Source organism: Zeus faber (genome assembly GCF_960531495.2).
Source record: "Zeus faber genome assembly, chromosome: 10".
In the NCBI taxonomy this organism is placed as follows: domain Eukaryota; kingdom Metazoa; phylum Chordata; class Actinopteri; order Zeiformes; family Zeidae; genus Zeus; species Zeus faber.
The window spans coordinates 2,152,352-2,169,280 of NC_137199.1; the positions used below are offsets into that span (position 1 = coordinate 2,152,352).

The following is a 16,929-nucleotide window of genomic DNA, read 5'->3' on the forward strand; positions in this document are numbered from 1 at the left end:
GCATTTATACACTACACTTGAGGGAATCATCTAGCCTAGCTCCTGTGAAATTAGAGGAACACATTGCAATAGCAGATTTATTGAAGATACATCTAGCATCTTATAAAAACGAAGCATTCCTCTAACCGCACTCCACGCGTGCAAATAACACATTCAACACTATTGTTTAAAGCCCTGGATTTTAAAAAGGTGCACTGATGTTGGGATGCAACCACGCAATTCTGGAAAAACATTAAACTTTTTTTATAATACAGAAGTGGATGCATATCTGTAGACAGACTCGTTTTGAGTGCTAGAAAATGCTACATTTGTGATATTTCTGCGCTTATTTTTACTTGAGATTATGAATGGGATAATACTCAAAACATCCAATTCAATTTTCCCCATTCGATTTTTCCCTTGAATTCAATGCACTTTTACAGATTAAAGTGAATGAAATGTGTCGCAATTTGTCAGGACCATCACAAATGACTTTTTTTCTATTTCTGGAGGCCTAATTATTATTCTTTTTCTTTCAGCTGCTCCCATTAGGGGCAGAGGGAGGGGAAAAATCATGTTTGGTTAAAGCTGTTTTCTGTAATACCCATTAGAACAAATAATTCAATCAATAATAAATCAATCAATCTGTAAACACAATGAGACTCCAATTAATTTTTTTTTATTGAGAAACAAAGCAACGTTCCCTTCCCAAGACCATTTTTATAAATCTTTCTGAATATTCCAAAGTGCCGGGTCTACATGAAAACCTCAATTTCTATAGTTGTCCAACGTTGGGGGGGTATTCACCGACAGGATTGGACGTGTTAGCTTTCCCAACTGGCTAGAGAGTTTGAAGCTGTATTCATCAAGATGGGACGGATGTTAGTAGCTGCAAGGGATACCAAGTGTCTCACGTCCCTGAATAAGATGCACAGTATTCTGTCTGGATGGGGGCAGTGGGGTTAACCTTCCTCATTGGCCAGTAGAATATGCCTGACCCCGCAGGAATGCCTCCAGTGCCTGCTTGTACCAACTGGGGGCCTCAGGGCCGCTGTTCCCTGCAGAATCGTGGTCATAACCATAGGCAACCGTCAACTCCTCATCCTTCTGGACTGCCCTCAGAGTCCGGAGGCATTTAATGGGCCCAAAGCGAGGGTGAGCGAATCTGCATGGTGAGGTGAAAAGAGAGAACGGATTAGCTTGTATCAGTTAGGTGGCGGTTTAGTACCAGTACATGTTTTGTTTAAAGAACGGCCCTTCCCCTTCTGGATGCGATTCTAGGCACGTACGTGCAGATGGGGGTTGCGGAGGGCACCTGCCCATTTTGCCCCTTGATGTCCATGGTGACCTTTTCAACCTGGCGGGTTTCTTTTTGTTGTTTTTAAGTGTGAATGGGCCTTTCGGACACAGGGTCGAACTTGAAAAAGATCAATGTTGTTGACTTTGGGGACGGCATCTCTGTCCCCTTCTACTCACGGTTCATATTTGCAGTTGGGCGTGAAGCAGTGGTTGCCTTTGTGGGCAAGCGAGGCACAGTATCTGTCTGTCTGGTCGAATGGCCGAGGGACATCAATCACCGTGTCGGCGTCCAGTGAGATAGTGTTCCCATTTAGTGCCCAATCTCTGCTGTCCACCTATGAAGTGGAGATGGCCATGCAACATGGGGCTTGAATTAGACAAACGACTTTGGGGGATACAAATGCTTTTGTCCGTTGCAGCTCAGCAAATATTTAAAAAACAACATGAATGACAATGTAATGAAAACAGCCTTGAGTGGTTGCATGTGTATAAAGATTTGTGTTCATAGTACCTAGGGTGAAGCACTGGTGGCCGTTAAAGTTAACCTTTTAATTGCCGTGCCCTGGTGAGGGTGATATTTCTTGTGGATAATTTCCTCACTGTTACCAATTATCAAATCTCATGTCTTCATGATGTATAATCTTAATGTTATGCCCTGGGCACTCCTACATAATGTTTTTTATATTTTTTTACACTGATATGCACAGAGAAAGTACTTAGTACAACGTCTGTTGTCTTGACCTAAATTGAAGGAACATTTGACCTTTCATTACAGCATCTGGTAGATTAGGCATGACGGACTACATGATTACACCACATTTTGTAATAACTTGCTAAAATCGAATAAATGTGACGTAAATTATGATACACACACACACACACACACACACACACACACACACACACACACACACACACACACACACACACACACACACACACACACACTTATATAATGTATGGATGTTAGATTATACAATGGTTGTTATTGCGGGGATACTGCAGTGTTAAGACTTTGAATTATTACATATTCATCAAAAGTGTGGTTAGGACTTTGAATCATCAAAAGTGTAATAATTCACATTTTTACTCTTGTATACACTTGTAATTAACCCACTCTAGTTTTACGTCTTTTTAAATACACATCACCATCTGGAGGCACATTGTACATGTTTTTGTTTTGCTTTCTATATTTTAACTACCCCCTTGTATCCCTGCCCTCTTTAAAGCACTTTGGAGCAAAAACTGCTTTTTAAAGTGCTCTATAACTAAAGATTGATCGATTGATGTGTAAATTCTACAACAAGACCCACACAGACGTTGAAAAAAATAAAGTAATAATATGTTACATAATAAAGGTCATTTTGGCACGTTATTACAAAGTGTGCCGTTTTTACACGGTCCAAAATTCTTAGAAAGCCTCTATGGGAATAGCATACTTGCGTATTATTAAGGTTGCCTAATTAGTATGTGGATGTTTTTAGTACATCCGTAAACATGGTGTGCAAAAAGGACGAAATACTACATGCTGCGGAAATATCTCAGTGTGCAAACAGGGCAAATCCCACAATTAAGCCGCAAAATATCAGGCATGTTTTTACCTGTGAGTGCGTTATGCGTACGCCATTGTAAAAGGCCATTATGACGTCCGGGCCAGCATCCATCTTGGCGAACAAGCCCTCTCCTGCCCCCTGGATGTGGGAGTCTGCCACAAACACTCTGACATAAAGACACAACGGAGAGCTGAATTTATTGTTATTCCTGATTTTGTTATTATTGTTGTTTTTATAGCCCATTAGTCTCAGGCTCACAGGAAGTGCTGAAAGATTTCGGTCTGCTGGTTTTCTTCTGTTTGAACTATGTTTTCTTACGTTTCCAGCTTTCGCAAAATCATTCGGTGCAATTTTAAGGTGGACCGAGATTCGGGAGATTTAATTACTGCGTTGAATAAATAAGTACTGTGTTGATATTCAACCTTCTCTACAGCAATCACTCGATTGATGACAACCCCGGTACATAATTTCTCATCTTTTACTACTAGTAACTTTTGTCAAATCCATTGACCGCTCTGTAGTCATGTGTGACCTACCTTTGGCTCTCATAGGGGTCTGGAAGCAAAGCATGCGTGGCGATACAAGTAGAGGTAGACTTGTCGTATGAGTAAACAGGGCCTTAAAATAAAAAAAGTATTGGTTACTATTGTGTAGGGCTCTATGGCAAGCCGTTTTAACATTTAATCCAAAGGATGAGCTAGTCACCTTTTAGAAGTTACTCGTACTTTTTTGATTTGTTAGTTGCTATTACAACTGTTACCAGCAGCCATTTAAGTTTAACAAGCCAAAATGTATTAGGTACTAGAACTTACTACAAGCTGTTTTGACTTGAATTTCTCATGACGGGTAAAAAATACTGTGGTATGGGGGAGGTTTGATTTAAGCAGACACACCTGCCTTGGGTCTAGTTAATTGAGCCCAGGAGCAGGGATGGCTGTGCACCTGTTACTTCCTTAGAGCAATCGATGGGAGTGATTTTAACCTGTGTTCATCATCACACCACCCCCACATTACAAATACATTGTTACTGGTAAAACTAAAAAGATGTTACGAGTAACAGAAAAAATAAATAAATAAAAAAGGCACTGGTCATTAGTAAATAAGTACTAGTACTCATTTAATAGCGACCAGTGAAATTTGAAATAGACACTACTTACAATTGGAATAGATACTAGTCGGAGGCAATTATTTAATATCTGAACCACGGAGCCTTATAGCATAGAATTCAATAAAAAATAGTCCAAATCGCTACTAATAGCATTGCAAGTTAGATACTAGTACAAAGCTGCCAACCTTGGGAAAATATTTTGAGTATCACAATAGAGTAACAGGTAGTCTCTGTGGCGTTTGAGTTACTGCAGCCAAATGTCTCCATCAGTTATCCGCACTGTAGCCGTCTCGTAACAAGGCTAATCACATCGTATGCTGACTATACTGTATATAGTAAATGATCTCATTTGAATTTAACCCTTGATATGCATCATCTAGTAAAGTTACCAAACATGTTTACCAACTAGAGATGTACCGATTTAAATTTTCTTGGCTGATTCCTATTTCAGATCTTTTTTTAAGTCTGACCTGCAGATTCCGATTTCCAATCTGCTGTATTTCAATGACAAACACATATCTGTCACACTCACATGATAAGACAGCTGCACATACGGACTACCACTGTAATTTTCAGTTACCACAATAGTGAGATTGCTGATTTTGACACAGTGTTTATTGTTGTTCATTATTCACTATGGAACAATAATAGAACATGAACAGACTGTCACCGAGTTTCCATAAAATATAACATAGAATGGTCACTGAGTTTTAATAAAATAGAATATGGACTGTAACCAAGTTTCAGTATAATGCAACTTGTAACTCCCACTGATTTTTAGTAGAACACAACATAACTAACATGGAAATGTCCAGTTCAAACTTCAAATGAAAGTCTCTTTCACTTTGAAGTGCAAATATACATTCCTGTTATATTTATATGGTATAAATGCAATTCCAAATTAAATTGCAATCATTACAAAGAATAAAAAAATTGAATAATTGGCCGACTCTTCTCACTCTCGTTCACTGAAAGTCCTCCCTCCCTTAACATGAATCAACACAATGCGCTTTACAAAGAAATACAACATAGAAAGAGAGAACGTGGTTGTCAGCTGGTCATTACAAATGAATGCCCCTGAAACAACAGCAACAACCACAGTAGCAACAACAGCAGCAGCAACATCAACACCAGCAGCAAAACAACAACAGCAATGCACACGCAAAGACGTCACCGGAACCGGAAGTGGTAGCTCTCACTGGAACCGGAAAATTCACTCAGGTTAGAGATGTTAGAGATGGTCAAGTCGAGGCACAAGGCTAGAGATGTTCAAATCAACGCATAAGGCTAGAGATGGCCAAGTCCAGGCACAAGTCCAGGGATGGTTATGTTTAGGTTCAATGTCCGAGATGGCCAAGCTAAGGAACAAGGTCAGAGATGGTTAAGTTCAGGTACAAGGTCAGCAGCAGCAACGACAACACCAGTTAAGGTATTAGGTTAGCAGCATCAACAACAACACCAGCAGCAGCAACGACAACACCAGCAGCTGCAATAACGGTAACAAAACCAACAGAAAAAAAGACAACAGCAACGCACACGCAAAGATGTCACCTGAACCGGAAGTGGTAGCACTCACCGGAACCGGAAAAGTCACTCAGGTTAGAGATGGTTAAGTTGAGGTATAAGGTTAGGGATGTTTAAGATGAGGTATAAGGTTAGAGATGGTCAACTTTAGGCATAAATTTAGAGATGGTTATGTCTAGGTACAATGTTCGAGATGACCAAGCTAAGGTATGAGGTAAGAGATGGTTAAGTTTAGTTACAATGTTCGAGAGAAAGGTAAAGTTGGGAACGATTCAACAAAGTAACGCACAAGGACGTCACGGAAGTGGTAGCCATCACCGGAAACGGAAATTTCAACTGTGTGCACCACCTCGGGAGGGAGAGCCTTTTGACTCTCTCTCTCCAATAACACACCCTTCTTATGGCTCCTCTCACTGTAATCTCACAACAGAAACAATAACAACAGAAACAACAACAGCAGCAACAATAGAAACAGCAACAACAGCAGCAGCAAAACTAGTATTAACAACAGAAACAAAAACAGAAAACAACAGCAGCAGCAGAATGTGCCAATGTAGAGATCTAAGAACAGGTGTGATGTGTTCAAACTTTTTTGTCCCAGTGAGAACGCGTGCAGCCACATTTTGGATTAACAGTAGCCGCTTCACAGCTGATTTCCGGAGGCTGGTGAATAGGCCATTACAGTAGCCCAATCTACTCGTTAGGAATGCATGGATTAATTTTTCAGAGTCTGCTTTTGACAGGAAGCCTCTTAATTTTGAAATGTTTTTAGGTGATAGAAGGCTGATTTTGTGATGTGATTGATATGGCTCTTAAAATTAAGATCGCCATCTATGATTACACCCAGATTTTTGGCTTCATTCTTGCTCTCCAGGGACGGAGAATTAAGATGAGCTGCAATTTTCTGTCTTTGGACCTTTGCACCAAAGATGAGTATTTCTGTTTTGTCTTTATTCAGTTGTAAAAAGTTCTGTGACATTATGCATTAATATCATTAGTTGACTGAGTGAGGGAGTGTATGGGGAGTAGGTCATCAGGAGATAGGGATATGTACAGTTGTGAATCATCTGCATAATTATGGAGCACCTTGTGTCGATTACGCACATTTTGGTATTTTTTAGTATTTATAGAGCTTATTGTGCGTAATCACCGGGTGTCATGACATTTCACTGCATATATGTATAACCGTATGTATATGTATGTGACAAATAATCTCTTGAACTTGAACTTGAACTTGAATTTATTTTGTGCTTCTTTATAATATGTGCAAGTGGGAGCATATAGAGGTTAAACAATAATGGGCCCAGAATCAAACCTTGGGGCACTCCACACACAATATCCACTTTGTTCAACACAAAATCTCCAATGGACACAAAGAACTGCTTGTCCTGGAGGTAGGTTTTGAACCAATTCAGAACCGGGCCAGATAGGCCGAGCCATTTTTGTAATCTCGCTAATAAAATCTGATGGTAAACAGTGTCAAAGGCAGCACTGAGATCCAGGAGCAGAAGAACAGATCCTTTTTTTGCATCAGTGTTTATGTGTAGAATGTTCAGAACTTTAATAAGTGCTGTTTCTGTGCTATGGTGAGGTCGAAAGCCAGATTGATAGGTGTCTAAAAGGCTGTTTGGGGTTGGATAGTTGTTAAGCTGAAGGTAAACTGTTTTTTCAAGTATTTTGCTGAGGAACGGCAGGTGGGAAATGGGCCTGTAGTTGACGATAACAGTTCGGTTTGAGGGTAACACCCAGAGGAAAATTGAGGGGCACAGTCTTGTAAATGACTTCTGACCAAGGCCCCACCCTCTGTTTTGTATAAAGCCCTCTTTGTCAGAAATAGCAGCAGACTGGTCAGAACACTGCTTTGGAGCAGGACTGAATCTCAGTTTTTGTTTTCTTGTAGCAGGCAAATTAACCTCATCAATCATGCAGGAGAATTTCTTCTCCAACACTCTCTCTAAAGCTGCCTAATAACTGCTCAATTTCTCCAGGCCGCTTTTTGTTTTTCTATGTTTTTAGTTTTAACAGGTGCGATCTTATCAATGATATTTTGTATTTTAGAGTTGAAGTTGTTCACAGGATCCTCAGTTGAGGATGCCATGAACAGCATTAACTCATTTACAGTTCTCTTCAAGGTTTCAATGGTGTTATTGTTAATGATACGTTTTTTAATTGTTCGGGTACCCCTCTGTTGTACAGGAAGAGTAGACACGTCAAAGAATATGCAACGGTGATCTGAAATAGCAACATCCATGACATTGTCAGGCGATAAATAATTGACCTAATGTTATTCCTCTACCTTGAAGTACCTCCAAACAGCCGACATTTTCCTTCTTTCGCTCTTTTTTGAGCATCAACTAAACAACTATGTTACATTACGTTGTATCGGGTTTGAGTATCGGAGATTTTATACTAGAACAGTACAGATTTGGATATATCTGACACTGATCGGTCGGTCGCTGGTCCTGGCCGATCAAGCTGAAAACCGGCCAATTCCGGTCACCAGCCAATCGATCGATGCATCCCGTTTTATATGTAAACATTACGGTCACATTTTTGTGCTTGATTATTACCTTTTATCCATTATTACCATTTTACCTTAGCAATGCAGCGTCGGTCAATAATAAAGTACCGCTGCGCTCAGTTCTCTGCCTATCAGTGGATGTTGAGTTAGTGAGAGGAAAGGGAGCGGAGGGCTTAAAGAACCACAGGTCAAAGCATCTGGTCCAATCCCAGGGATGTAGTTTAAATACCCAATACATATACAGTATTGTTTTGTATTGATTCATTTATTGTTCGTTTTCCATAATGAAATTACAATTGTACTTATATATACAGTGTTTTTTATTGTTGCGTAGTTTCAGCCGGCATTTCATACCTGCATATTTTGACTAAGAATTGCGTAGTTGGTACACAAAATGCATGCAGGTTTGCAGGTCTGGCAGTATCTTGTAAATAAGTACTAGTAGCTAATACATTTTGACTAGTAAAACTAAAATAGTTACTAGTAACTGTTGGAATAGAAACTAATAACTAAAATGTAAGTACTAGTCACTTTTAAAAACGACTAGTTGGTCCGATGGATTAAATGTCAGAAACGGCTCATAGAACTGGTCAGTGAATCTATATAGTTTCAATGGTTAAAGTATCATTGGGAAAATAGGAAATCATCGTAATGTGCAACAAAGAATAGTGCAGTCTCCCACTAGACTACCGTAATTTCCGGAGTATAAGCCGCTACTTTTTTCCTACGCTTTGAACCTCGCGGCTTAAACAATGACGCGACTAATTTATGGATTTTTCCCGCTTTCATAAGCTTCATGCCACCAAAAAACTGAGCAAAAACACATTATGTGACGGTGCTCAGTTTTTTGGCGGCATGAAGCTTTCATTAGACCAATGAAATTGCCGAACAGGTTAAGGTGAAACAATGTAACTGTTTAGTTTCCTGTTTAGATTAAATTGAGCACGCTCAAACTGCCCATCATTTACGGTAGTCATTTCATCACCCTCATCATGGCAAAGAGCTACCGGGGATGGTAGCTCAGGCGGTAGAGCTGGTGGTGTAGTGATCTAAAGGTTGCTGGTTGGATCCCAGGCTCCTCCTGCTAGCATGCTGTAGTGTCCTTGAGCAAGACACTTAACCCCTAATTGCTCCTGATGGCTGCGTCCGTCGGTGTTTGAACAATTGTAAGTCGCTTTGGATAAAAGCGTCTGATCAATGTAATGTAAATGTAATGTAAATGTAAAGACACAAAGAAATGCATATGATGCAGCTTTCAAGTTGAAGGCGATCGTTCTGGCTGAGGGAAAAGGAAATAGAGCTGCTGCACAGTAGCTTGGCCTTAATGAGTCGATGATACGACGTTGGAAACAGCAGCGTGAGGAACTGACTCAGTGCAAAAAGATGACAAAAGCTTTCAGAGGGAAGAAAAGCAGATGGACCGAGATAGAAAATGAGCTCAAAGACTCGGTCAACACACAGAGAGCAGACGGCCGAGGTGTTTCAACTGTACAGATCCGACTGAAAGCCAAAACAATCGCCACCGCAATGAAGTTTGAGGATTTTAGAGGTGGACCATCGTGGTGTCTCCCAGTGGGTCCTGACAGCATGGAGCATTGTCAAAAAATCCACTATCATCAACGGGTTTGGAAAGGCTGGACTGCTGCGTGTTGAAGAGGGCAGCATGAGCTCAGCGGGGAACTTGCCTCCGGATGAAAGTGACGAGAGCGACAATGAAAACGATCCAACATCGGATGAAGCAATTCTGAGGCTATTCAACTCCGACACCGAAGCAGATGACTTCAGTGGTTTCAGTGCGCAGGAGGAGGAAGATAGTGACCAATGACTTTCTTGGTAGGCTACTGTTTACCGCTAATTTTTTATTTTTGTTACAAACCGTGTTTCGTTAAAGCCTATTTATTTTTGTTACAAGCCGTGTTTCGTTAAAGCCTATTTATTTTTGTTACAAGCCGTGTTTCGTTAAAGCCTATTTATTTTTGTTACAAGCCGTGTTTCGTTAAAGCCTGTGTAAAGTTCAATTGTTTCATTGTACCGGTAGACACCTGCAGCTTATAGACATGTGCGGCTTATTTATGTTCAAAATGATTATTTTTTTTAAAATTCAGTGGGTGCGGCTTATATTCAGGTGCCTAATAGTCCGGAAATTACGGTAGACAGTTCAGGAAGGATTGCAACTGTTCTGAAGGTATGATCACTCGTCACTAGGTCTATAATTATTGTGGTCAATTTTGACTATTGTGATGACTTTATACTCACTTATCCCACAGCCTTGAGTTCCTGACAGCGCTGATATTTTATTTTGAAGCACGATTCACATAATATATAATCACATATAATAATAATAATAACAAGCTTTGTGTGTATAGCACCTTTCTATGCTTTACCTACCATCCAGTGCGACTTCGAAGCGTGTCTCGCCCGCCTCTGTGGAGACCAGGGTGGCTAATCGGGCCTGGATCAGCTCCCCCTCCACAAAGCTCCCATAAAGGGCAGTGAGGCCGTCAGGGTAGATGTACGCCAGGGACTCCCCGGTCATTTCTCCATCTTCATTCACATCGCCAAACAGACAGCCTCGGTCCTGCGTCCGGAAAGTATTTCAAAATATATAAACAAATAAATAAAAACACCACTATTAAATAACCACAATTGTAAATTACTTAGACTTGGACTTACAGACACAGACTTACAGACTTAGAGACTTAGACTCAGAGACTTAGATTTACAGTTACAGTTCACAGACATACACTTAGAGACTTGGACTCTGAGGCTAAGAGACTTAGACTTAGAGACTAATGCCATTTTGGAGATCTGAAGCCCCAGATCGGAGGAAAATCATATTGCGCTCCCATTAGCAATGAGCATGTGGTATGAATTGCTCACAACACAATCTGACGCCAGCGAGATATCAAGCATGTTACATATCTGGTCGTGTCAGGAAGTGACCCAACGAGCTACAGCCAATGAGAGCAGACACTGGGTGACGGGGGGATGGGAGGAGTTGAGAAGGAGAGACAGATCGATGGCAGTGCACGGAGCAGCCACCAGAAACACACAACACCACAATAACCTATTTTACTTATATTCTTTAGCTTTTTAACATATTTCTTATTTAAATTCTGCTTCTATTCATATTTTGGTTTTTTTTTTTTTTTTTTTTTTTTTTTACAGTGATCAAGAATCTGAAAAAAATCAATAATCCTGAGAATTGACACTGGAAATGACACAATACCATGCGTGGGGCATTATATTGTGTGATTTCTGATGTCAATTCTCGTGTGTTTTCGTGACAAATCCTAGTTTGGAAACCCGACAGACTCGTTGGAGATTCCTCCTGGTGCTGCTTTCACATATGCACTGCAACCCTGAAATAATCCGGCCATTACCTGGAGCAAATCAGTTGGACTGGACATTAACCTAACTTTACCCAGCCTGCACCCTCGTACAAAGTCTGTGTAATGTCAGATTGAATGGTATGTGTGAACAGAGCAGGCGATTGTCTGGAGAATTCACAGCGAGCGAGTGTGCGTTTCGCATGTTGATGAAGTCTATCATGCGCCAGTCATTTACATTAACTGCTTTTGTTTACAATGCGATACGTCCAAATACGTGGAGTATCAACACAAAAAAGTCACAATTACTGATAAGTCGGTAGCCTCCTCCGCCATCTTGGGTGTGTTGTAAAACTCTTACGCATCATGCATCATTGCGTTTTGTCCTGCCACCTGCATGCTCTACCGCTCTGCCCCCCACCTAAACCAAACAGAGTATTTCCAGTAGGTGTGAACGGGTCTGACACGGACAATCTCCAGTTGTGTGCTACATGTGTGAAAGGGCAACTTCGTCTGAACCTGATTATCCAGACATTGTCCGGAGTTCATGTGTGAAAGCAGCTTTAGACTTGGAGCCTCTGACTTAGACAGACTTGGAAATTTAGACTTAAGTAGAAGTAGAGTGGTTGGACAAAGGCTACAACACAGTATATTTGGGGAATCGCCTATCTAAAAATTCTGAATTCCATGTAGTTATTTAATTATTCCATATTTAGGAACAAAATCTGGAACTTACACTAAACAACTCTATCCAACACAAATTAGTGTAAAACTGGTTCCAATATACATAAAATGAAAAACCTCCTCAAAAAGGGTGAGATTCCCACCTGATTGACTTAGTTTTGTTGACGTCTCATCACCATTATGGCTTAGATGTGGTGGGACGGGATTTAAATCTGCCTTAAATCCACTGTTGTGTTAATCACAATTCATGCATGTGCAGTTGGTTCGACCATGAGTGTCACGGTACTGTAAGTCTCATATTTGTTGTGTGGAAACATTAAAACAAATTGGAAGTTACTGGGTCATTGTGTTAATCTTAATTAATTACATTAAACTTTTTTTAATAAGTCTAAATTAAAAAAATATATACATGTTCAATCTAACACTAATATGTCCAGACACACGCATAAAGTTCCTAAGGAGGTAACACACACATATGCCTTTGACTATTAAAAGCAGGTGTATGTCAATTAGGGCTGTCAACATTGGCCAAACATCACATTCGAATAGTCCTTCTGAAAAAAGCACATAAGTATGAAAATATTCGAAAATCTATTACAATTTTAAAATGTGTGGGGTTGGCCCAACAGCTCTGCAGCTCCAAACAAAGCAAATAAAAAGTGTTTTTATTCTAGATGTATAAAATTGTGATTCATTTACTCAGTTTCCCGCTGCTGCTCCGCTGCGGAGCAAATACCACATAGCTTCTGACACAATTCCCGCCTACCATGGGCCTTTGGCAAATGCACCGCAGCCTGGCCCGGCCTGTGGCCTGGTGGTTGGGACTAGAGGCACTAGAGGACATTCAAACTCTGTCATTGATGGTTAGGTGGCTTGGGATGGTATACCTCGGTTCGAGCTCGTGGATTAAATCTTTAAATCCAGATCCCCATCTTTGCAGATAAAACAGGACGATTCATCTGTAATCGCCGTTTGGCAGGCAGCAGGTAAATCTTCATGCAAACAGTCATTCGTGTCTGCTTTGGCAGCAGTGTTGACAGAAATCCAGTGACGCCACTGGGTACTCCCAAGTTCCCTTATTCACATATTGGCAGGGGGGATGCCGAGACAGACGCCGGATAGCGATGGAGGGAGCAGCAGAGTATATAGAATATTAATTTTCAGATTGCAATGTCATTTTTTTTTTTCCCCCCACAATTCGAATAGCATTCACATATCGAACCATCGTTTGACAGCCCTAAGGTCTAAACAGCAGTTCTCGCAGACTCACGGGGTGGTACACCCAGCACTTCCCGCAACGGCTGTTGTCCCTGTACTGGCCCCTGAACATCAGGTGCCCGCTGACATCGTACTCTATGGCGGGCCCGTTGAGTTCGCCATCCACGTACGTCCCATGCAGCGTCCCGCCGTCCTCATACGTGTATACCCCCTGTCCCTGCAGGGCGTCGTCTATGAAGAAGCCTTCCAAGGTACTAGAGAGAGCGAGAGAGAAACTCTTTATCCGTTTATATGTTGTTGCCAATTCAACCATAAACAGTGATCCCAATACATTTTCAAGGTGGCAGAAAGGAGTGGGGGGGGGTCTGCAATAAGATAAGAAGATTTTTGGAGTCTCAGTGGGACCAGTAAGAGTGACGGTGGTGGTCCGCCAAGATGGTACCTTCCATCAAAGAAGAAGAACTTGCCCTTGCCATTCTTCTCCCCATGCTTGAAGTGGCCCTCGAAGCGGTCACTCGACGAGTAGGTCACCGTGCATAACCCATGCGGCTGATCGTCGTCGTCCAGGGGGCCTGCACACAAAGACGCAGGCTAGTTCAAACACTATATGCGAGGTTAAATTACTTGCCTCAGTTTCAGTGGCATACTGTATTAGGGACCACAAGGTAAAGTTCCACAAGATAATTTTCAAGGTGCAAAAACTCTCTGACTACAATACCTTTTAACAGGCGATCAAATTTCCAAAGGTTTAAATATGAATGGATACATTGGCATACATACACACATTAGCTTATTTGTACGGTGGCCCTGAAAGCTCAACGCATTGCAACTTACGGAAACACATACAAATAGACATAACAAGCAAATTATGAAAAACACAACCACATTAACGCAAACGATTCAAATCCTTTGGGTGAAAAGGGGGATTCACTCACTGCAAATGTGATTCTGAATCAAGTTCGCTCGCAACTGGCTGAGAGCTCAACTGAACTGACTGACAGGCAGATCGTTTCAGGGAAGTCATTCAGTTCAATTCGCTCACCCAAAAGATTTGAATCGTTTGCGAACTTCACCACACTACCACGGAGCCAGTAGAAACTGTTTTCTCTGGAACATCACACTTAAATGGCTTAGATAAAAACTGTGGTTTGATATAAAAGTTGCTTTCTATCTATTAATTGCATGGAGGAAGCAGATAGAGGATTTGGTGGTCTTGCGTGGTGCGATTGGTCTATGTTGTGGCTCCAGGTTGTTACTTGTATAAATTATTTTACACACACGCACACACACACACACACACACACACACACACACACACTAAATAATTTAGTTTGATATATTTCATTGCAGATAAATCAGTGTATCCGGTGTGGCTCATTTCCGTAGAGAGGCTTTGCGTTCTTTACTGTATTTGAAAATTGTTTTGGTATGCAGTTCGTTCAACATGTCTGGATTTGCAGTGCTTTTTCTAAATGTTGTGCATATGTTGTCATATTCGTGAAGATGTTTTCTTAATTTGTTTGTGTGTTGTCTATTTGTATGTGTTTTCTTAAGTTGCAGTGTGTTGAGCTCTCTGGGCCACCGTAGATATGCCATGGGACTGACAACACTTTCTGTATGCTTCTAGGAAGGTCCATGTTGCACAGACTATCCTTTTCAATAAAATAAAATAAAACACTCTATGCTTATTATTTAAAAATGTTTTTACAGCATTTAAGTGTTAAGGCACATGACAAAAGCTTTTTAACCTTCACACTTTTAATAAAAAAATATAATCATGGAACTTTTTTATGAAAGGCTGTGCAACATGCATAGTTCCTAGAAGAATACAGACATTGTTTTCAGTCACATGACGAAAAAACCTATTGAACTTTGAAAACTTAAATTATGAATATATATTTTGTAACTTTTATTTTGAAAATGAATGAAAGGCAGGACACGAGTCTATGTAACACGAATCCATTCATATTATCTGTGTAACAAAACATTTGAAATTTGAATGTTGGTTAAGAGGGTATTGTAGTCAAAGGGTTATTGAACTTCGAAAAAGATAGGTATGCGTGGCAACACCTCCCCCCCGGAGAGCTGTGAGTTCGTCACTCGCGATTAGTGAAAATATATTGGGCGGAAAAGTATTTTCCATCGCTCATTTTTGGCATTTACACACTATTGACATATTGCGCCCTCGCAGCGGGTTATCACAAATATGTTTGAGAGCCCTTCGAGGTAGTTTGTATTTCAAAGTGCGCCGTACTTTTAGACTATTTGAGTTTGAGTAGCACTTTGCCAACGACGGGTGCAATTTTGACGGGACCCCGCTTTGCATAAGCCACAATGAAAACGAGCGGGGGATCGTTACGGGGCTATTGGATATCAAACTAATTCGAACTTCCTGAGCCGGCAGGCTTGAGGACAGCGGAGCTAGTGCGGTGGCCGTGGTCGGCACAGATCGCTTGTCGTGCGGGTTGCCTCCTGAAAAAGGCCCCGGTTACAGGAAGGCCCCCCGCGCAGTTTTCTTTAACACTCGTCTTCGACATAACATACTGGAGATATATGAATGGGCTGACATTATTGTGATGGTGTTGGGGTGTTGGTTCGTTTTTGTTTTTTCTTCTTAAAGGCTTTGTTAAGTCTAACCTTCAACGAGCTCCTCAATATTTTCATCGCCGCTGTCCATCGTCTTCTCGCGAAAACGTTTCTTCCTCTTCTTCGGGGTTTAACGGCGGCTTTCATCCTGCATGTTGCACTACTGCCATCTTCTGGAGTTAGTTACCTCCCACAATGTCCAGTGTTATTTCCACATCGGTCCTGTCCTCATTAGGAAGCTGACCAAGCATCTTCTGTCTTGTCCACCTCCACCACACTCCAGTATGCTCTTTACTCCTACTCCTATTAATCATAATCTTTTCATTTCTTCCATCATGTCCTTTCTCTCTGCTACATATTCACTGCAAATAATAAGCACATGCTCTGTAGTTTCTGGTTCCTGACAATGATAACAAAAAATGGTTGTACGCTACCCTATAATGTGAAGTGTACTGTTCAGATTGCTGTGTCCTATTCTTATCCTAGTCATGATTGTCTCCTCTTTCCTACTTCCTCCCCTACTTCTCCCAATACCAACTCTATTTTGAATGGAATGTAAATGTTCCTCTTATCTCCCGATCCCAATGCTTCTGCAACTCTTTACTGATTTCCTTCCGTACAATGCCCTTTTGAGAGATTTGATTTGGATGATTTCAAGATTCAATAGGTTTATTTGTCACATACATATACATATGTTCATACACATATGCAGTGAAATGTCATTGCAACACGCCCGGGAGATTATGCACAATATGCTCTAAAAATACTAAAATGTGTGTAATCGACATGAGGCGCTCGTGCAGGCGACCACAAGGGGCGGCTCCAGAATTGGGATTCTGGGTTCTATAATTATGTAATAGTATTGTCTGTTTTTGAGAGACTAATATGTGTGTTTGATTTATTTTTTAACCGCTTGCTTGGCTTGTCTGTCCACTCTTTCATTACCCTGAATACCTGTGTGGCACGGTGGCGCAGTGCATTGCACTGCTGCCTCACAGCAAGAAGGTCCTGGGTTAGATTCCCGCCTGGGGCGCTGTTGGCACCGTGCTCCGGTGGGTTATCTCCCAAATAGGAGCCTTTCTGTGTGGAGTTTGCATGTTCTCCCCATGCTCACATGGGGTTTCCTCC

At 41.2% G+C, this 16,929-nt stretch overlaps 1 protein-coding gene across 4 annotated transcripts; it reads right to left on the minus strand.

Annotated features, from left to right (window-relative positions):
* Nucleotides 1-642: 642 nt before the first annotated feature.
* setd7 (SET domain containing 7, histone lysine methyltransferase) lies at nucleotides 643-15,909 on the minus strand. Of its 4 annotated transcripts, none has more exons than XM_080007967.1 (8): nucleotides 15,853-15,909; nucleotides 13,658-13,787; nucleotides 13,268-13,469; nucleotides 10,373-10,562; nucleotides 3,368-3,449; nucleotides 2,880-2,997; nucleotides 1,456-1,613; nucleotides 643-1,144 (listed from the first exon to the last, which is right to left on the minus strand). In XM_080007967.1, exons 1-8 carry the CDS (start codon nucleotides 15,890-15,892, stop codon nucleotides 952-954), a joined length of 1,113 nt encoding a protein of 370 aa, XP_079864093.1. In that variant the 5' UTR covers nucleotides 15,893-15,909; the 3' UTR covers nucleotides 643-951. The 4 variants fall into 4 exon arrangements, with proteins under 4 accessions (XP_079864093.1, XP_079864092.1, XP_079864094.1 ...); XM_080007966.1 differs by having other exon boundaries at nucleotides 2,880-3,021; XM_080007968.1 differs by lacking the exon at nucleotides 3,368-3,449 and having other exon boundaries at nucleotides 10,369-10,562.
* Between the last annotated feature and the right edge of the window lie 1,020 nt (nucleotides 15,910-16,929).